We start from the raw sequence: 20,347 nt of genomic DNA, 5'->3' as shown, positions 1-20,347 counted from the left end.
CTGGTCCTGAGAATCATTCTATCAGCATGAATAGTCAGGAATGGGGGGTTTAAATTCAGAGCTTGAAGCTCACTTACCCTCCTTGCCGAGGTAATGGCAACTAGAAATACTGTTTTAAAAGACAAAAGTCTCAAGGGACACTTGTGCAAGGGCTCAAAGGAGAACCCATCAAGTAGGTTAAGACAAGATTTAAGTCCCATTGAGGCACAATAAATGGAGTGGGCAGAAATTTGTTGGTAAGGCCCTTAATGAACCTTAACACAATGGGTGATTTAAACAAAGATGGCTGGTCCGGCAAGCAAAGGAATGCCGACAAAGCCGATAAATAGCCCTTCACAGTAGCCACAGCAAAGCCCTGCAGGGCTAGAGAAAGAGCAAATTGAAAGATGATGCACCTTTTGTGCAGACTGGTCAAGTTTCTTCGACTCCCTATCACCAGGAACTTGAGGAAAAGCCCCAGAAGATCATTTGGAACAGGCAGCTTGAACTACCAGGCTCTCAGGAGAAGGATTGGATGTTAAAAAGTCCGGATCTCCTGGAGCCGCCCTGTATCTCCTGGCAACAGATTTAGAAACAGCTTGAGCCGAAAAGGGTTACGCCAAACCTCCATTACAGGCTCAGTGATGGCATCATTGAATGGCAGCAAAGGCTCTACCACAGTTGAAGGCGAATTAAGTACTTCTGTCAAGATGTTTGACTTAAATTCAGCCGTGGGGAGCTGGAGGTCTAAAAGTTCCGCTTCCTTCCTTATTACTGTGTGGTAAGGTACCACATCCTTTGAAGGAGCATCAGATGGAGGTGAAAGCTCCCATTCTGAAGACACATCAAGGCCACTTGCCGCCCTCAATTCTTCAAAATAGTAATCCGACTATTGAATCTCACCTTCTTCCATTTCTTCCAAACGATACCCCTGGTCTTCTAAAACCCTCTGAGCTTCTCTACTAGATCTCATTCTCAGTACCGGCATCGGTGGAGCCGGACACGACTCAGACGGATCCAGAGCCGGCGTCAAACACGATCCGGAGGCACAGCCTGCATCGAACGAGGTCGAGCTGACGCCGCCGGAGATGAAGGGAACGGCGTCGACATCCTCGGCGCCGGGAAATGCCAGGACGGCGCCGCTGGTAAAAATGGCATAAAGGGAGCCTGAGCAAAGGCCTGAGGAACGCAATCTTCATGAGGATCTGTAATGGACATGTGTCCTCCGCACTCCCTGTAGGGCTTGAATCTCGACTTCCTTGACGACATCCTCGAAAAGGAAGACCAGAAATACAAAGCAGAGACACAAAGTAGCAAGTGAAACCTGAGTCTAAGAAAACCGTTAGCGTCGACGGCGCGGAAATAGGGAACTGACATCATCACGCCGACGAGGCTCTCGTATGGCTCCAGTGACGTCAGCGGAGTCGCAAGCGGGCCATGCTTCTGTGTTGTCGTCCTCGTTGGCGTGGAGAGCTACAAAAAGATTTTTTTTCACAAGGTGAGGAATCCACTGGCAGATGTATCCATCAGAAATAATCTCCTGTTATCAGGCTATGCCCATGACACACCCATATTTCATGAAGGATTTTTTGTTTTACATATGCAATATATTTCTCAGTAATAATGGGACAGAAGTCAGATTTATTATGTATCTGCATAATTTACTCTTAAAGAAGGGTTATGGTTACAGGTACTTGTAGGAGGCTGGCTCAGTATATAGCATCCACCTGTGGTGAGGCACTGTGCACTATGTCCAGGCAACCCTTAGTGATAGTGTTTAGGTCCCTGATAGCCGAAGCTCTCAAGAGGTAGCTGTGGACAGCATCTAAGGCTTATCCAGGAGAGTGTAAAGCAGGTGCATGTACCACTAGAGTCAGTCAGCAAGATTTACACCCAAGATAGAACCACACCAGGTGAGTATAAAATACTTTATATGTATTACTACACAATAGGCACTAACTTGGTATATCTCCGTCCCTCTGGGGAAACATCCTAAACAACAAAGTATTAAGAACGACTCACCTGAACAACGAACTCAGAACAACGATAAACCCTGATCAACGAAGTCAGGAACAACGAAGACCTGAACAAAGACTTTTCCCGGACTGCAATGGAAAACTGTGAGTGGCATCTCTCTGCCCCCATTCTCAGAGTTGCACGTCACTCCCCACCCAAACTGCTGCCACATTACATTGCCTGACATTAAGCTTAGCCGACAGGAATGCTCATGTCACTCTTCTCCGCCCCACCCCTTTATTACACTTGGAAGTGAGGGAAAGAGGCTGGCGGGCAACGAGATCTGAAAAGGCATGGATAAATATAGATTTCAAATTTTCTAGATGCCTTTAACATGTTGATAGATTGATCAGTCTCAAGTTATTCATACTGCCATAAGGCATCTGTGGCATAAGGTGGAAGTTGCAGAGGTGACTTTTACGTTGAGGGATTTTGTGATCTCCGCGGTGCTCCAACAAGGGAGCTGGCTCCCTTATTGAAGTGAATAAGTAGTCTCAATGTTGCCCTCAGGTAATACATATATAATATGTGTATAATATAAAATAATTTGTAGGTCGTCAGGTTGAAAAAAAAAAGAATATACATTAAAACATACGTAGAATAAAATATCAAAGAAATGGGTAAAGAGCAATTAAAAAATATATTGTGGAAGTATTGTTATTACAATACTGCCATCTAATGGCCAGTCATGAGGTGAAACTTTTCGTGGCTTAGGAAGTCGTAAAAAAATGTAGTGGTTTAGCATAGCTCGTTGTAAAGCTTTCGTTAATCAGGAAGTCGTGGTTAAGGCAGTAGTTGTTTAGACATACAACCTGCAAATATCTATTACATATACGAAATACTTCAGACAGAGATAAGTAGCATAGAAAAACACATAGGGCTCAACCGGGAAACAAACCATATACTAAAATAGTGGGATGTGAGGTGAGTACCAGAACAGAACTAGTACCCAAGAATGGAGGACCCCAGGGGAAAAAGGGAACAACCCAATGTGAGTAACTAGGGACCCCAAGGAGCCTGGGTGCAGAGTGGTTACACTGTCAAAAGTCCATAGGGTAACGCTGAGTAAGTCGCGGTTGGAATTATACAGTTTTAGGACCCTTCCCAAAGGACCCAAAGGAACTACTTGGATCTAGGAAGGTTGAAGAGCCACCTCACCAGTGGATACCACAGGAACCAAGATACCTACACCAGGGAGCCCAAGTGCACAAGGATGAAGACGTGTTGGAACCGCCCATAGACATCAATTGAGGTAAGTGGTAGTTCAGCAGCTTCAGTCTCATGCACCAGGCCTGTGGAACCAGGTCGTGAAATTCAGACAAGAAGACCCTGAAAGCAGAGGGGACAGAGATCAAAACACCCGGAGTTGACCAAGTGGCACGGAAGGACAGTACCAGCCCTTGCCGGAGATTCCTGCTGTAGCATGGTGAGGTTGAAGCAGCAGCTGTGGAGCCCAGGCGAAGATGCAGGAGTACAGGACCTGTCCAAGAGCTGTCCCACGCTAATCGACGAGTGCAGGAAGGTCAGTGGCTGGCAGGACCACCAACAGGCCCTGGCAAACGCAAACAATGGTTCATGGAGGGAGATTCTGTGTTGCAGACCATCAAGCTCTGTGGAACTAACCCAGCAAAGGAAAGTCAGAGCCAGCCCTCAGCACGCAGGAGAGCCTGCAGGAATAAATAAAGGCCCCTCGAGGACCCCATGGTAGCAAGCACAGGGAGTCACAAGGAAGCCTCAACAGCACACAGGAGATGGAGATCCATTATGCAGGAGATGCAGGCAGGACGTTGTTCTTGGAGCTGTGCGGTGCTGGAGACTGGGGCTCCTTGGAGCTTAAAGATGTTCAGTGAAGAGAGCTAACGAGCCTTGGTAACGACCAATAAATGCAGTGCACAGGGATGCGGTTCATATCGTCTGGAGAGGGTTTACAGTCACCCAAATTGCAGGTAAGACTGGTCAGGCATCTGGAGAACCAACAAAACACCAACTGTGTTGCAGAGTTGGGCGATGTCTGAGGGACAACAGGATTAGCAAACCGGTCATCGTCCTAGAGGTGCCTGCGGACGCAAGGAAGTGACTCCTTCACTTCTAGGGAGATTCCTTCTGGCTGGGATGCAGGCTGAGCCCTTAGTGACTCAGAGGATGAATGGTCACACAGTTGCAGAACTTGGAAAAGCACAGGGACGAAGATGCAGCAGGAGTCTTCACACCACATTCGTCTTGTTGTAGGTCCTGGCTTGAAGTACTGGGAACAAAGAACAAGGGAAACCCTACTCACGGGGAGCCTGGGTAAGTAAATTAGTGAGGGAACAATGGCTCCTGTGGAATGATAAAGAACTTTCAAATAAAAGTATGCACAATGGCAATGTACAGGGTTGGGTTGATGTCAGAAGGAAAGCAGGCTACACTCAACAAGGAGCCAGTGAATTTAGAAATCTGTTTATATAGTAGGTAAGTAAGTTTTTAGAGTTGAAAATATATTCTGTACAATAGATAATTATTTAAACAATAGTGAGAGGTGTTCCAGTGAGAAAACATTTGAACCTAAACTAATGGTGACATATAACGTGACATATGTACAAGGTTTCAATTTTTAGAACATTTCGTCGACCATGGGAAATAAAACAATGTAATCCACAGCACTTTATACAATCATAAGTACTGAGCAATGGTTCGCTCTTGTTAACTGTCGACGGCGTTTCAACCCAGTTTAGAATGTAGGGTCTCTTCAGGACCTAGAAATACAGGGACACCTGAAGGGAGGCCTGCACTGCCTACTGTGAATATAGTGAAAAGAAGGAACTCACAGGGAACCCGGCCTGGTGCCCATGTGAGGGTAGTGATAGGCAGGCAGAAGAATTGTTAGAGCCGACAAAGACTCGGAAGCACTTTAGGCACTTGGTGGTGGGATAGGTAAGGCACAGTGTGCGTGTGGTAACGCTTCGTATACCGGGAGCAGAGCCGCTCTTAGATGCAGTTAGTGGCTGGTCAGGATGTGGCTCTGAATATACCAATTAGTAAGAATTACGCATGTTTAATGACGAATGGCGAGTGTCAATTCCCTGATAGCTGTTCGAACAGAGGAGCGTCTGTCTCTCTGTTTGGTACAGCAGAGTTCCAGTGGCCACCAACAGAAAAGTCTTCGGATAATGTTCAGACGACAGGCAGTCCAGTCTAGAATTTTTGTCTGGGCAAATCAAGGGACCTACTCTCAGGGGAGCCCTTAAGTAACCCTAAAAAGGGGGAAGGACCTCTTCTGTAGTGGCCCACCTATAAGAGGGGGTCAGGGACACTACTCAGCTGGCCTAGCCAGTCAGATGCTCTCCAGGGCTACGATTCAATGTGGCAGAATCCAGTGGCCACCTAGAGAAGCTCTGGGCACCTCCCTGGGGAGGAGCTGGACATGGGGGTGGACAATCCCCTGTCCTTTGTGTGGTTATGCATCAGAGTGGGAGGCTCCTTAACTAGGCAAAACTGGTTAAAGCAAGAAGGGCACCAATGTGCCCTTTAATGCAGTCTGGAGGCGCTCAGAAAACATCCCCACCCTAACCAATTCTTAAGGAGAAGTGGCCACACCTCTCCTTTGCAGGAAATCCTTGGTTTAGCACCCCTGCCCGAGTTAAGCTCTGCAGCAGGAGGGCAGAACACAGTCTAGGCTCGGCAGCAGTGCAAGCCGGCAGTCAGACCCTGTAAGGCAACACAGGTAGGTATTGGGGGGTCATCTAAGAAGCCCCCCAGTACATGGTATCATGCATCTAACACTGGAATCGGTGCAGGTGGAAGATTCCAACATGTTTGATACCAAAAATGACTAAGTTCAGGGCAGCCATTATGTAGTTGGACATCTCAACTTGCCGGTGTCCACGACATACATTATAATGGCTGTCCTGCACTTACAAAGCCCAGAGAATGGAGTCTGGGGTTTATAGGGGCCACCCTTGCACGTGCAGGGGTGCCCATACACACTGCCCTTTGAACTGAAGGGCCTACCTAAGGGGTGTCTTACAAGTTAAAAGTGCAGTGAAAGGGATATAACGGAAACCTTAGATCCTAAGTGAAAGGTGCAAGCACCATTTCACACAGACTGCTATGGCAGCAGAGACAGCTTGCATGGGCTCCCCTTGGTGGCATAATACATGCTGAAGCCAATGGGAGACCCCTAGTGTACCTTAGCCCTGGGTACCTCATTACCATATACTAGGGACTTATAATGGTACCCCAGTATGCCAACTGGGGAGTGTACATAGTATTTACCATGGAACGTAGAGGAGAGAGCACTGCTACTGGGGTCCTGGTTAGCAGGATCTCCGTGAACTGCAGTCGAAACACACTGACACCAGGCAAAAAGTGGGAGTATCTATGTAGAAAGATCTTACTTTTCTACAGTACTAAACCTTTTCTTTTCTAGGAAAGGATCCATCCCGGATAAATATAGATACAATTACAGATAACTACTGCTGGTGTCGTTCATGGCTTCATATGCTTGAATGATTCTCTTTGTCGAGATAGGATCCTCAATTTAAATACAACAGCAGTGCTGTAGGTGCTCTGAACTCCATTCTACCCTGAGGCATACCTTAATTCAAACTTCAAAGTATTTGTGCAAGAAGGAATATACAATAGGAGGCATTAGAGTGAGGAGGAGAGAGGACTGCGTGGGAATCCATGAAGGATGCAAACATCGGACAACTAGATGCAGGTGACTTGTTTATTATCCAGCTCTGGACCTTTTAATGGATTCACTACCTTGAATCAGATTAGCAAGTAGTATAAACACTGACAAACATAGAAGCCCTTCCCCAATTTTGTATGTGCTAAAAGGCAGAGCCACTATAGAAACTTCCTATGGAAACAATGCACCAGAAAAGAGACATCTTTTTGCCAAACAATTATGAAAACCTAAAGAAAGGCATCAGAATACTAAGAAAGGGATCTTGTAGGAAACAAGCCAAGCAGTTCGCTGAGCAGGGAGGATGGGTGTGTCATTAGGGAATCTGCGGCTAGATCCTGTTTCTACCAGATAGGGCGTTGCCGAAGGTAAATAACTTATTCGTCTAATAGATACATCTAGCCTGAGAGACCCAAGCAACACCATTCCTGGAGGAGTGTCTGCAAACTCAACGCACAAAAGATCCCTGAATAGGACTAGTGGGTCCAGACAACTTGACCGGGCTGTCTTAATATAGGTAAGGCAAAGAAGAAGCTCCACTAGAAGGACTTTAGGAAGCCCATAGGGAGGTGAAGTCTTCAAGAAGCATGTGGGAGACATTATCCACAGCAGAGGGATAAGAAAGTGTTGGGAAGAACACTTCATAGAAACAACAATACTATATATCCCTGCCATAGTGTTTCAACCCCATACCGGACAAGGCTAAAGGACAAAGGATAACAGCTCATGCAATTGAATTGGAGCTCCAACTCCTTGTAGAGGAAACTAGATTGTCATCTAACCCTACCCTGTGAAACACAGAGAAAAGAGAAAAGGGAATCTCAGAGCACATCAATGATGGAGAGAGAGAGAGCGAGAGAGAGAGAGAGAGAGAGAGAGAGAGAGAGACAGAGCTAGAGGTGGTGAGATCCCATCAATGTTGAACAAAAGCATTGAAAGAAGAAGACCAACATTTAGGAGACTTCTCTCAGTCAGAGAAAACCTTCCTAGAGAGAAGGGACCCCCTCTGGGTCTATGTAATGTAGAAGCCCAGATGAGAAAGGGAATAGAAATGTATAGGCAACGACCACGTTAAGGTCAAACCAGAGCACCAAGAAAGGTGTAGTTACAAAAGCAGACATGTATGCTCTATGGAAGAATTTCAGCATAACCATACTTGCAATATTTATACCTGTGAACAAAAACACGTGAACACACACACATTAATATATATGCATACACAAAAGTCTATCAGAATACACCAAAAGTATTATCCTCTCCATCAGGGAAGCAAACCACGGTGTCCCACAGCAAGGGGGAGACTGACCAGTACAGGGACGAGGAACACCCATAGATAGAGGTATCCATCGAAAGACCGATATAAATAAAAACAAACATTGGTAATAGACCAAAGTTGCGACTGCAACAGATTGATACTTATAGATATAAAGATATTAGCACCATACTGGATAACCAGCAATATAATACTGTGTAAGAGGAAAGAGGGAGTGGAGAGCAACACCCACTCCAGAATAATAATGGGAACCACCCACAAACCAATGCTACTGACTGACTAGGCTACCATCAGGAGGTTAACAGGAAGTCAAAAGATAACAGCATGTGTGCATACTCTGCTATGAAGGGACTAAGACCACCACAGTGGTCCATCAAAGGGTACAGTCAAAATAAGGGCCAACACATGGAAGGCCTGGACAAATATCCAATTTCCGCCTCAATAGACAGAGATATCAGGCAGCAAGACCTGACTGAAGCACTTGATAAAAGACCGAGTACACAGTTGTGAAGGGAACTAGACAACAAAATGGAAAAGCTGAAGACAATGGATGGCAGTGCTTAAAAAAACAAAAAGGATTGAGGCCAGTAAGGAATGTCTCTAAAGGAGACAAGATCCCATACAAAATAAAACTTTTAATATACCACTGCTAAAAAGAGGGAAAAGACCCACATCTCCCAAGGAAAGAAAGGGAGGGAAAGAGAATAAATGCCTTAAAGCAGAAGGAATTCGCCAAATAAGGTAGAAGTGGTAAAACTGACCTTTATGCGATAGAATCCTTATCACATCCTATGAGAATGAAGTAGAAGCCTCAGGAAAAGGATGCTGAGGGAGACCCCAGCTCTCTTTGAAACCAATCCTCAAAGAGATGGAACCATAATGTGGAAGGGACACAAGTTCCAGTAGGAAAGCTGAAGATGAAAATTAATCACCACACTGACAGAAGGGGTGAGATGGTGACATCTAAAGAACAAACAAATAAGGTAAGCAAATACCGTGGCTGCGATCTGGATTGGCAAATACATAATGCCTATAGGAACAAAGAAACAAGGCATTAGGGAAAGTGACAAGTAATAACCACCCCAGGGATGAAGCAAAGAAAAGGGAGAAAGGTCGGTGACACAGGCCAAGGCAACCATGCTGCAGTGGTAGGATATGAAGCACTTCAATAAAGGGGTAGGTCTCTGATACCAAATGCATCTCCAAGCTACACCCTGATGAGGAACCTTAAAGACAGTGGCAACAAGCCTTCTTGCCAATGCACAGCAAGAACAAAACAACAAAGTGCTAACACACTAATAAAGGACCTAAGTGGGAAAAATGTCTTAGGCCAGAGCGGAAAACCTACCCGGCCACAGAGCAAGCCACTCATTCAACCACTTCCATCAAGGAAATAAAGACACCAATTAAAGGGAAGAAAAGACCCTTGGTGATAAGAGATAATCCCTAAGACAGTTGTGGGGTGGGGTTGTGTGTGTTTGGATTAGAGGGGGTGTATAGGGAGCTGGTGCAAGACAGAACGCCAAAGCACTACATTTTCAAAGGCAGATAAACTGAAGTCCCTATAAGGGATACTAAATGCCAGAAACATACCCCCAAATGCCTATACGGCATACAAAAGATGGTCCCCATAGAACAGAGAACAAGGAAACAGTGGATCTGCACAATATAAGCAAAATACCCTCTATAAAATAAGAACTTGGGTAGAAAAATTACCTTAAAAAAGAAGTCTGTAAAAAATAATCGCCTCTAGGGCCACAATGAATATAGGCCCCAGATAACAGGAACCATATCCTGTCATTGACAGTTTAAGAAGAATAAAGGGACCTACAGAAGGCAGCTATCCTCACCAGGTGTCACCCATATAGACAAGGGATTTGAGAAGAAAAGCCATTGGGCTCTGACCTGGAATGGCTCATATGTAAATCCAAAAGGGACTTTCTCCATACAAACCTAGTACAGGAGAACTAGGGAAGCAGCTGAAAGAGTTAAGAATCTGCTCCACCCCGACTATTTTGAAATCACTGCAAAGCAGAGTCGGCATGTGCACTGAATAGACTGCGCCATCAAAAGGGATATCCTTCAAGGTGGCTTGACCAGCCTCCAAAAAAACCAGAGGTGCGCAGCTAGGTGCCACAACATATCACCACAGTAGAGATTGAATCAGTATCAGCCATACTACAATGGATGATCAATTTAGCTGCTTGGTGCCCATCTTATATTCATTGGGCAAGTTCCTCCTGGGTGTTATCTGAAACAAAGGTAGCAGACTTGTCAATGACTCCCAAAATACATGGAAAAAATGTCCAAGGACCCAAGACGTTATTGATGGATCGTAGTGCGGAACTGCTAGAGGAGAAAATATGCCTGCCGCAAGTGTCTAGTCTCCTAGAATCTCTATCATGAGGGACATTAGGAAGATTATTGGAATCACGACAGGCCAAATCGGATTGTACCACCAAACTATGAGTAGGGTGCTGGAGGAGGCAGGCCGGAGCATCGGGGACAGGACGGTGTCTGTGCAAAATAGATCAATTCACAGGGGCTCTTGTATAAAGTTTAGCCCAAGCCCTCAACGAAATTTCACTTTAAGGGAGTTCCTCTTCCACCCCAGTATGGCCCTGTTGGAGGACGCACTTATGGGATCAGTAGTCATTTCCACAGAAAGAAGTGTCAAACCCAAAACCATAGAAACATGCCTCAGTATGTCAGCCAAGGCAGAGCTTACCTCAGTTGCTAGGCCAGGGCGAGGAGGAAGGGTATGGAGGGGGCCGTGGCCGGGGAAGATTCTAAGCCACTAACTTCACTTAACTTAGTCAGCCAACTTTCCTGCAAAGAAGGCTGGGCAGTGTCAGACATTGGGTGCAGAGCCCAAACTCTTCCCCATCACCTCCAAAACCATATCCGTCAGAAGGAAAAACAGGAGGGTGCTCCACTGAGAGTAGAGGGAGGGTGTCCGAGATAGCCGGCACCACACGCATTGCACCTGACACTGAGCAGCTGTCGAGGCAGCGTTGCTGGGACATCAGGAGAGGAAATTGATGTTGAACCACTGGCGTCAAAGGACAGCTGGATACCTGCGCCGAAGGTAGGAATCTCAAAGGGCTGTGCACCGGTGCCAAAACTGATTCGACAATAAGGCAGAGGGTGAACCCGCCAGCATGGACACAGTCAAGGCACTTCGCACCTTCTTGGGGCCCAAAGGCGCCCCGGGGAAGGTGAAGACCTAAAGATAGCATAAAAAGAATTATCATATTCTCGCATCTAGGCCAGAGTCGCCCCGGCTCCAGGAAAGGTAGGGAGGCGCGGGGTGGACTCTCGTATTTACTCCTCCACTGAAGAGTGGGAGGAGGCAGGGGAAGAGGCTTTAAGCAGTGAAGTCAGGAGATACAGCGACTTCGCCTGCCTGCGCCTAGCCTTACCTATGCTCCATGGATATATGCTATTGTGCCTGGCACATGAATTTTGTTGGTCATTACTCAAATAAGAGTATGGTAGTAACAGGACTAAAACATTAAGCAAGAGGGAAACTGAGCATTATCTAATCCAATTGGTATTACATTTGATTCCAAGTGCACCTTGTCACAACTAATAAACTAATTTTGCCAATATGTGCTTTACATTAGTAGTGGAAGAATATAACATCCAGAGCCTATAAAAAAAATCTTTAAGTGGCACTACTGTCATTTATTTAGCTCTTCTTATCCTCAGTTTATATATAAATAGGCTTCTCAGCAAGTGTTAATCTGATAGTACTACATTTAAAAAAAGACATCAGCAGTGCTACACACAACGAAGTGAAAATCTGTTTGTGGCTTACCTCATCGAGAGTGTGAGCATCCATCACAGTAACAGTGTACTCAGATGGGCCAACAAAGGCGAGGAGCTGAGCATCGCTGCTAATAACCAGGGCCTCAGGGCCAAGATTGTCATCTTTAGATACCACATTGCCTACAAATAACAAAAACAAGTGGATAATCAAGAGAGGAGTTGAAGGCCACCACATAAATACACGTAATGTTCCACACACAAGATATGAGGAGGGAGTAAAGTCTTACCTAGGACTCTTACAACATGGTAATGTTGATCTGCAGAGTTGTAGAGAGCAAGACTTCCCTGCGAGCATGAGCTGTACATTAAATCACCTTCTGGGGAGAACAACAGACCAGTGATTGCTCCCCTGTGCTGCCTGTACAAAATGGAATGTAAAGAAGAGAGGTCAAGATTAAATCAGCTGTAACCAGATTTATAAAGGCAGCAAATCTCAGGACCCCTGTGCCCGCTCAGCATATGTATTGAAGTTTGCCGCTTACAAAAAAGCCGTTCAAGTACGGAAAGCTGAATTTTATGAGGCTGCCATCACACAGGCGGCCAACCCCCAGAAAGAGGTCTTTAGGGTCCTAAAAGAGTTAAGGGAGGATAAGTTGCAAGAAGCCACCTTCAGTCAAAAGGACTGCTATGATTTTCAATCCTTTTTTCTGGGTAAGATTAACGATCTGATGACAGAAATTCAGCACATCCCGACTTTGCACTGTTCAATAGAGCCCCCTCACCCCTGCCCCAGGCCGACGAATCTACTGACCACCCTACCCTTACTTACTAAGGAACTTCTGTCTATTTTAGTGGGACGGGTGAAATCTGGCTCCCCCGCTGATCCCTGCCCCCTTAAAATCTTTAAAATGGCTTGGCCGGGCATTGAGGACAAAGTGCTCTCTCTCCTGAATCGCTCCTTGGAAACAGGGCTGGACCCCTTCAATTTTAAGGGAGCTCGGGTGATTTCACTTTTAAAGAAACCTGGTGCAGATCCAAAAAACTTTAAGAACTTCAGGCCAATTTCTCAGTTACCTTTTCTGGCAAAAATTATCGAACAACATGTATTACAATCTTTTACTCGCCACCTGGAGTCCAATCAGCTTCTTGAGCCTAATCAGGCAGGGTTCAGATCCCATCACAGCACGGAATTGGTCATGCTTTCCGTACTGGACGATCTGAGACTTAGGGCAGACAAAAAAGTGTTGTGTGCTCTGGTACTAGTAGACCTATCCGCGGCGTTTGACACTGTCGATCATCGCCAACTACTAACGCGGATTAGTGATCTAGGGATCCAGGGCACAGCTCTGGCTTGGCTGACCTCATTTCTTAGGGATCGTTCCCAGTGAGTACAATTAGGAAATCTGATGTCCGCTGGTGTGTGGAGTACCCCAGGGTTCAGCTTTGTCTCCCCTGCTTTTCAATGCCTATCTGCAGCCTTTAATTGCTGCATTGAATTAGTTGGATGCAGGGTTTAGAATTATGCCGACGACACCCAAATTTTGATCCAGATCGACCACTCACCTAGGGCTTACCTGAGAATGCAAGATAATCTCAAGTTCACCATCAATTGGATGTCGGCAAACTCGCTAAAAATCAACCCTGAGAAAACTGAGGTTTTAGCGGTTACTACGATCTCAAACCCTTGGAATGACCTGTTCTGGCCTGCAGAACTGGGGCCTTTCCCCGAATCAGCCGTGGCGGTAAAAAGCCTTGGTATCAAGATTGATGCCTTGCTATCCATGACACGGCAAGTATCGGCGGTGGTTGGAACCACGGTGGGCATAATGCGTCCGCTCCGGAAACTGTCTCCACTTCTGTCCTTCAGCACCCTTAGATTGGCAGTTTCCGCTCTGATCCTATCACGTCTCGAATATGGGAATGCTCTACATTTTGGTCTGCCAAAAAATCTTTTGGCCAGGCTTCAGGTGGTAATGAATGACGCGGCGAGACTAATCTTTAAAAAATCCAGACATACACAGGTCACGCCCTTATTGCAGAACCTACATTGGCTCCCGATCTTACAGAAAACCAAATTCAGAAGTCTCTGTATTGTACACAAGGCTGTTCATGGCTCAGCCCCTAGTTACATCAAGGGCTGATTGACTAATTACTGCCCGAGTAGGGTCCTCCGGTCGGCTGATGCCTGCTACCTGGTCTGCCCCCGGTACAATCGCTCGTCCTTGGGAGAGAGAGCCTTCTTAACCGTTGCCCCTCAGGCTTGGAACCGTCTCCCCACTGAACTTCATAAGGAAACAAATCTCCTCCGCTTTAGGAAGAGCTTGAAAACTGTACTGTTCTTAGAGGCATGGGGATCACTCTGAACAGCTCACTTCGTTCTCAACCAGTCTGGACGTCCGCTAACAGCGCTTAGAGACCTCTGGGTGATAACGCGCTATATAAATCCACAGTAGCATAACATAACATAGTTGACAAGAGTAAGAGAAACTACAAAGACTAAGAGCACAGTATTTGACAATCGTTGAAGCATGGGCTAAATACAATAAAACAGGAATTTTTAAAAAACTTACAATTTCAAATGTTTTGGTTTTTCTGTTTATTTAGAAAGATGTTTAAAACAAACCTTATACAGCTTATTCTGGTTAGTTACTACTATTTATCAAATGTTAAGAAATAAAAAGTAACTCACTCAAAAAATCTTTAGATGAAGTACTGGGACAAGGACAAGAAGAGGAGGACCCAGGGGCCTCTAGCCCTAGCCAAATTAACACTGCCACTGGACAAAATACACGGGTCTCGATGGCCCCCACCCATAGTGCAGATTTAAGTGGCTACCTGCACCTAAGAAACAACGGAAAGTGAATAGGCAAATAGTGACTTTGAAGAAAGGGGAGGGCATTGCAAGTGTGGACATTGAGAACACCAAGGTCTTTGAAGAATTGTGGGCACCCTTGTAACAAAACATTGTGGAAGCAGCGACTGGTCTAGTGAATAACTTTTGAAATGAAATCTCTAAAGTTTTGGATGAAACCAGAGTCACACTTGGCAAAGTTGATAACGCACTGTCTCCCCTTAGCCAGGCCTCGCAGACCTTAGTTTCCCAATATCAGGCTTCTCAACTAATAACTCCCCCTGCAGCAGTCCATAACTCTACCCAGAACCCCTCCAGTAATTTTAGCACACCTGGGACTGTGGCACAGGTGTCGAACCCGGGGACAAGCCTATTCTGTCCTCCTTTGACGCACAATAGTGGTCCGATTCAAAGGTGTCACCAGCCACAGCAAAGGCCAGTCAACAGTGATAGCTTGTCCGTCCAAAATAGCCCCAACCTACCAGTTATAGACCTCACACCAGCTAGCTGCCCTTTTACTGTGGTCCTGGCAAAGGGTACCACAACTGAATAGCTTTAAGGACGAGTCAGACGACCAGTTGATGTACGAGTTACTTAGCTTCGGTAACGATGTATCTGGTAGACGCGATTCTAGCCGCAGATTCCTTAATGTAGAATTATCCCCAGGCGTGAGACGAGATCCGGAAAACTTTTTCTTGTGCTTCTTGGGTTCTGAAGCATGACCCGATGTAGACTTCGAGCCCGACCTCGACTTAGATCTCGACCTTGACCTCCTCCGGCCCCTCTTTTCTTTCCGCATCTTGGCCATGAACAGCTTGGCTTCCCTTTCTTTCAGAGCCTTCGGGTTCAATTTCCTGCAGGAAGCGCGATCCTCGACGTCATTGTCCGATGACAAACACCATACGCAATCGTCGGAGGATCTGTTTTGGACATGTGTCCACCGCACTCCCTGCAAGGCTTGAATCCTGACTTTCTCGACGACATCTTACGAAAAGAGAAACAAAAGAGAACAGGATTCAAGGTAGAAAACACAAAGTAGCAATACAACCACGGAGAGTCCCAAAAAACGTTAGCGTTGACGGCGCGGAAAAAAGGGAACTGACGTCATCACGTCGACGAGGCTCTCTTATGGCTCCGGTGACGTCAGCGAGGTCTCGAGCAAAGTCGTGCCTCTGTGGTGTCGTCCTCGTCCTCTTTGGCGTGGAGAGCTACAAAAGTTTCCAAATTTTGCTGGCGCAGGGGATATTCACAAGGTGAGGAATCCACTGGCAGATGTATCTATCAGAAATCCTATGTATTAGTTTTTGGTTTGTTCAATGTTGAAGGATACAGTGTTCCAAAATATTGGGCACCTTATCTTTGTTTCCATGAAACTTGCTTTGCAAACTTTCAGTCAACAAAATGGCAGAAAAAAATACTTTCCGGGGCCAGTGGAGCTATGGCTGATCCAGCCGTTCAACATAATAGGTTTTAATGAAACCGACAAGGATGCTATAATCATTCCTCAAAATTTAAGGAGCCATCACTATAAAACGTATAAAAAATGGCCTATCAGCAAGAGGTGGTAGGGCAGTTTTTGTGATAGAGGCACATGAATATCACCAGACAGAGGTATTCTACTCATGGATAATCTTCCCTGAAGCAGATTCAAGAACACATGTGTTTGACTTCTACAAGGAAGATGAACCACTAGAGGAATACATTCCTTTCGAGGACATTGAAATTCCACCAACATACGAGGAGCATGAGTTCTGGTTTAAAGGCGCTCTAAAACATATAAATCACATTACCAGGCTCGGTCCACTAGGTAGGACAGGAGCAACATGGCCAGTATTAGCCAGCTACACACCAAATCCTGAAATTATTGAAATGTCAGATGTGCAACTACGAGCTCAACTCAAAGAGCTAATCAAAATCTATAGAAAACTGGTTCAATATGTCATGCAGACTTTTACAGTTCAACGGGCAATAATGATTCCACAACATCCCGCTCACCAGGGGAACACAAATAAAATTACACCAAAGACTTTACATTCAGTCGTTGGTAAATTACCCGCAAAACGGGAACAAATTCCATTCTGGATAGCTCAAAAAATTACTCAAATCGAAGCAGTATTTCCTGATACTACCCCTCATGATGAACACAGAATTTTAACAATCTGTTTACCAATGGGGATCGCACCACATCTGGAGGACTGCGACACTTGGGGTAGAGTCTTCACTGCTATCTACACTAAAACACATGGTGTTCCGTCTATGGCGGTAATACCAGATGTCCTGAAACAGATTCAAAATGAATACGGGGCAGAGCCTGCTTTAAATTTAGGTATGAAATTACTGAAAGATTTGAAACAGGTATCAACAATAATATTAGCTAATATTAAAGGTGAAGCAGCATCCGTGGCGATCCGCCAAAAGTTAAGGGAAGTGGATGTAACTGAGCAACCACAAGAACTGGCCAGAATAATTGAAAAATCCTATGAAGAATTAGGCAGAGACAGCTTGGGTAGGAAACCAGTTAAACCCCAACTGTCAGAAAGTCCTGAAAAGGTCTTTACTAAAAACACTCCTACTAAAAAGAAGTGGGAAAACACTAAACACACTTCTAAAGAGAAGCATTCTCATTCCAGGGGTAGGTCTCCTCAAAAGGAGCCATCTGAAAGGAGGTATAACCTCAGGAATAGGGATAATTTGAGAAAACCTGATAGATATCAAGATACTGATACACGTTCCTCTCGTACCTTTCAGACTTCGTCACAGAAATCCGAAAGAAGAGGATGGTCAGAACACAAGGAAGGACGAGAGAAGTTTAAAGACGATCAACACGTTCAGAAAAACAAGAAACCTAAATTCACCAAAAAGAAGGTAGCAGGCCTAAAGATCAGACCTGCCGAGGATTGTGAGGACACAACTCAAGAACGGGGAATGGGCTCAAAGGCAGTATCCAGTTAAGCAAGAAGCTAAATAACAGCTCAGGGAGATATTAGATCAACTTGAATACCATGTCCATGAACAATCCTTTGTTTCCTGTTTCGAAACCAGACAATACATATCGTCTAGTATTGGATTACAGACATCTAAACTCCTGTTGCAAAACTTTTGCAGTACAAAATGCACACCTTGCAGCATTAATGAATAACATTAATGCTGTCAAAATATTGCACCAGAAAGTAGGTATTTGGCCGGTTTCTCAATTATGGGGACACAGCGTCAATTCTGTCGTCTCTCTCAGGGATTCAAGAATAGTTCTGGGTTATTTCCAGCAAGGGTAACAGAGTTACTACAAACATATGATGATGAAGCCTTGTCATATGTAGATGGCATCTATCTAATAGATGATGACTTGGACAGGCACTTGAACAGGGTGAACATCATCATACTTGGCTTCGCCTCTGAAGGGTATAAATTCAATATTAAGAAATCGAGAATTGCCCACCTCAACGTCCATTTTCTGTGATATGAACTATCAAGTGAAGGCAAAAGCCTGGCAGCCAACTTTTTAGAAAAGTGTGCGCTGCTCCAACCTCCAAAAACGCTGAAAACTTGCAGTCGATTCTAGGTTTCCTAAATTTTGGAAGCACATACATTCTAAATTACGTAGAAAGGTACGAATTAATCAAACCTGATTTTAAAACAAATAATTGGACACAAAAACACACTGACATTTTGCGTTCATTCCAGATATGTTGGCAACAAAACATTTGCAAACACGCGTAAACGTACGCAACTTAGTGATCTGAATCATTCCAGGACAATACGGATTCACGTACTTAACAAGTACCAATAGCTTACAAATCAAACTTGTATAACAAGAAGAAATGAAATTCACTTCTACAGAAAAAAATCTGACAGCGGTTCAAACTGCAGTAGCAAAACTGAGAGCCCTCGCAGGGGGTAAACATATTATGGTCGTTACACCTGTACCTGCCTTAGAGGAAGTGACAAAAGCAAGCATTCCATATGCCAAAGCTTTACATCCAAGATGGATACAATGGATTAATTCTCTTGCTGCATCAGACGTTGAATACGTTTCTGACCATTATTTGAAAACACAAGCATTTCTACAATATGAACAAGAATGCCTTTCGTTGGATAAAGCCAGTAACCATGGCTGGCGTACATTAAATCAAGCTGTCTTAAAATAGGGCGACCTGAGCTTTTTTCTTCTCCAGAAACTATTACAAGAGAGGATATTTTACAGACAAAAAATGCTTTGTTGAATTTGTTGTCGCTGGAGAGGGAGGAGGTGGAAATGAGGAAACCTACTGTTAGAGCATATTATGTTTTAGCTAGCTCCCCTGGACTTGAGCCCTATCTTACTATTGTGAATCGGCCTTTCATCGGCACCTGTTAACTAGATTTCGTTTTAACCTGATTCATTTGACATTAGGCTGTTTTCCCTCGTGGGGCACTCCAGAAAATTCCAGCCGTTGTAAATGTGATAACTTCTCGGCACAGGACACTTTGCACTTTATTATGTTTTGCGAATACTACTTGGACATCAGGAAGAAGTTCTTGCTTCCCATTTTGCGGGAGGCGGGATTCTTACAGGTTAGGCCAGCCCTCCTGTATTTACAATTGTTAAATAGTCCTCGTATTATATTTCATGTTGCAAGTTTTTTAGTAGCTGGTGTCCGGATTAAGAATAAGAGCATCTGTGCCCCATCTATTTGAGGTGGAATTTGATTGGAATGAATGCATTTTAGACTTACGGCACTAATGAAGTATTATATTATAATTGAGATGTTTTGTACTTTTCTATTGAATTTTTATCAAATTTTATCGGATCTTTTTAATTAATGTATAATTTTTAATGTTGTATATGTCAGCTGTATATATATATGTACCTCTGTCTTTTTATGATATTAATGTATCGAATAAAAGTAATTTGACTGACTGACTGACTGACTGAACAAGAATGTCCTCTGCCTACTGAAATTCTGCCTCTAGAGCAGTATGAATGTATAATTTATACTGACGGATCAGCTCAACCCGCTACGGGGGGTAAACAAGCCTATAGTGCGGCGTGCGCGATCGTTAAAGGTCGCTGGCGCGATGGCAAATTCCGACCAATAGTCACTAAAACACAATCTCTAGGGGATTGTACAGCTCAGTGAGCTGAACTACAAGCATTTAAGATGGTGCTTGAGAATACGGACCGCAAATTCCCCACACTCATAGTGTGAGATTCATATTATTGTGTTCAATCTTACAATGAATACTTGCAAAACTGGATTCAAAATGGTTACAAAGATGCAAAAGGTGGCACAATCAAGAATAAACTGCTTTGGGAACAAGCGGTTCAGTTACGACAAGGACTATAAAACACTCACGTGATACATACACTGAGTCATCAACGTGATGGCTTTCACGTTGCAGGGAATTCATTGCCTGATAAAGCCGCAAAGGCAGCTGTGCAAACGGCTTCTGTAGCTGCAATCACTCGTTCAAAAACAAAAATAGACGGTCGAAATAATGCCAGCTGTCAATGCCACAAGCAAAGGCAGTGGTGGAGCGTTACCTAATAAGTTTCCACTCAAATACTCATACATAATTGATGCAAACTCTGTTCCTTTTGCTCGAATCCCTGGAGTGGGGGGTAGAGCGATTCCAAACAGGAAACGTAGAGTAGCTTTGCTATACCAAGCACATTTGGGATAGGGTCTGATACATCAAGGGATCTCAAAAACAATATTTACTGTTAAGGAGACGTACTGGTGGCCAGGAACGAATGCTCACATTCACATGTTTGTGATTTACTGCATAGACTGCAATAGAGATCGCAGCA

General features: G+C 44.7%; 1 protein-coding gene across 2 annotated transcripts in view; it reads right to left on the bottom strand.

The window, feature by feature from the left end:
- Window positions 1–20,347, bottom strand: part of LOC144784260 (mitochondrial Rho GTPase 2-like) — a 1,917,079-nt gene that overhangs the window by 1,351,029 nt on the left and 545,703 nt on the right. For both annotated transcript variants that reach the window (XM_078662926.1, XM_078662927.1), the window contains exons 21-22: window positions 11,996–12,126; window positions 11,758–11,888 (exon numbers count right to left, since the gene is read on the bottom strand). In XM_078662926.1, coding sequence (XP_078519052.1) covers window positions 11,758–11,888; window positions 11,996–12,126 — 262 coding nt within the window. The remainder of the gene's footprint in view (window positions 1–11,757; window positions 11,889–11,995; window positions 12,127–20,347) is intronic.

This window comes from Lissotriton helveticus, chromosome 10, assembly GCF_964261635.1.
Source record: "Lissotriton helveticus chromosome 10, aLisHel1.1, whole genome shotgun sequence".
Lineage (NCBI taxonomy): Eukaryota > Metazoa > Chordata > Amphibia > Caudata > Salamandridae > Lissotriton > Lissotriton helveticus.
The sequence above is the reverse complement of the archived record's forward strand: the minus strand, read 5'-3'. Positions and strand labels throughout refer to the sequence as shown.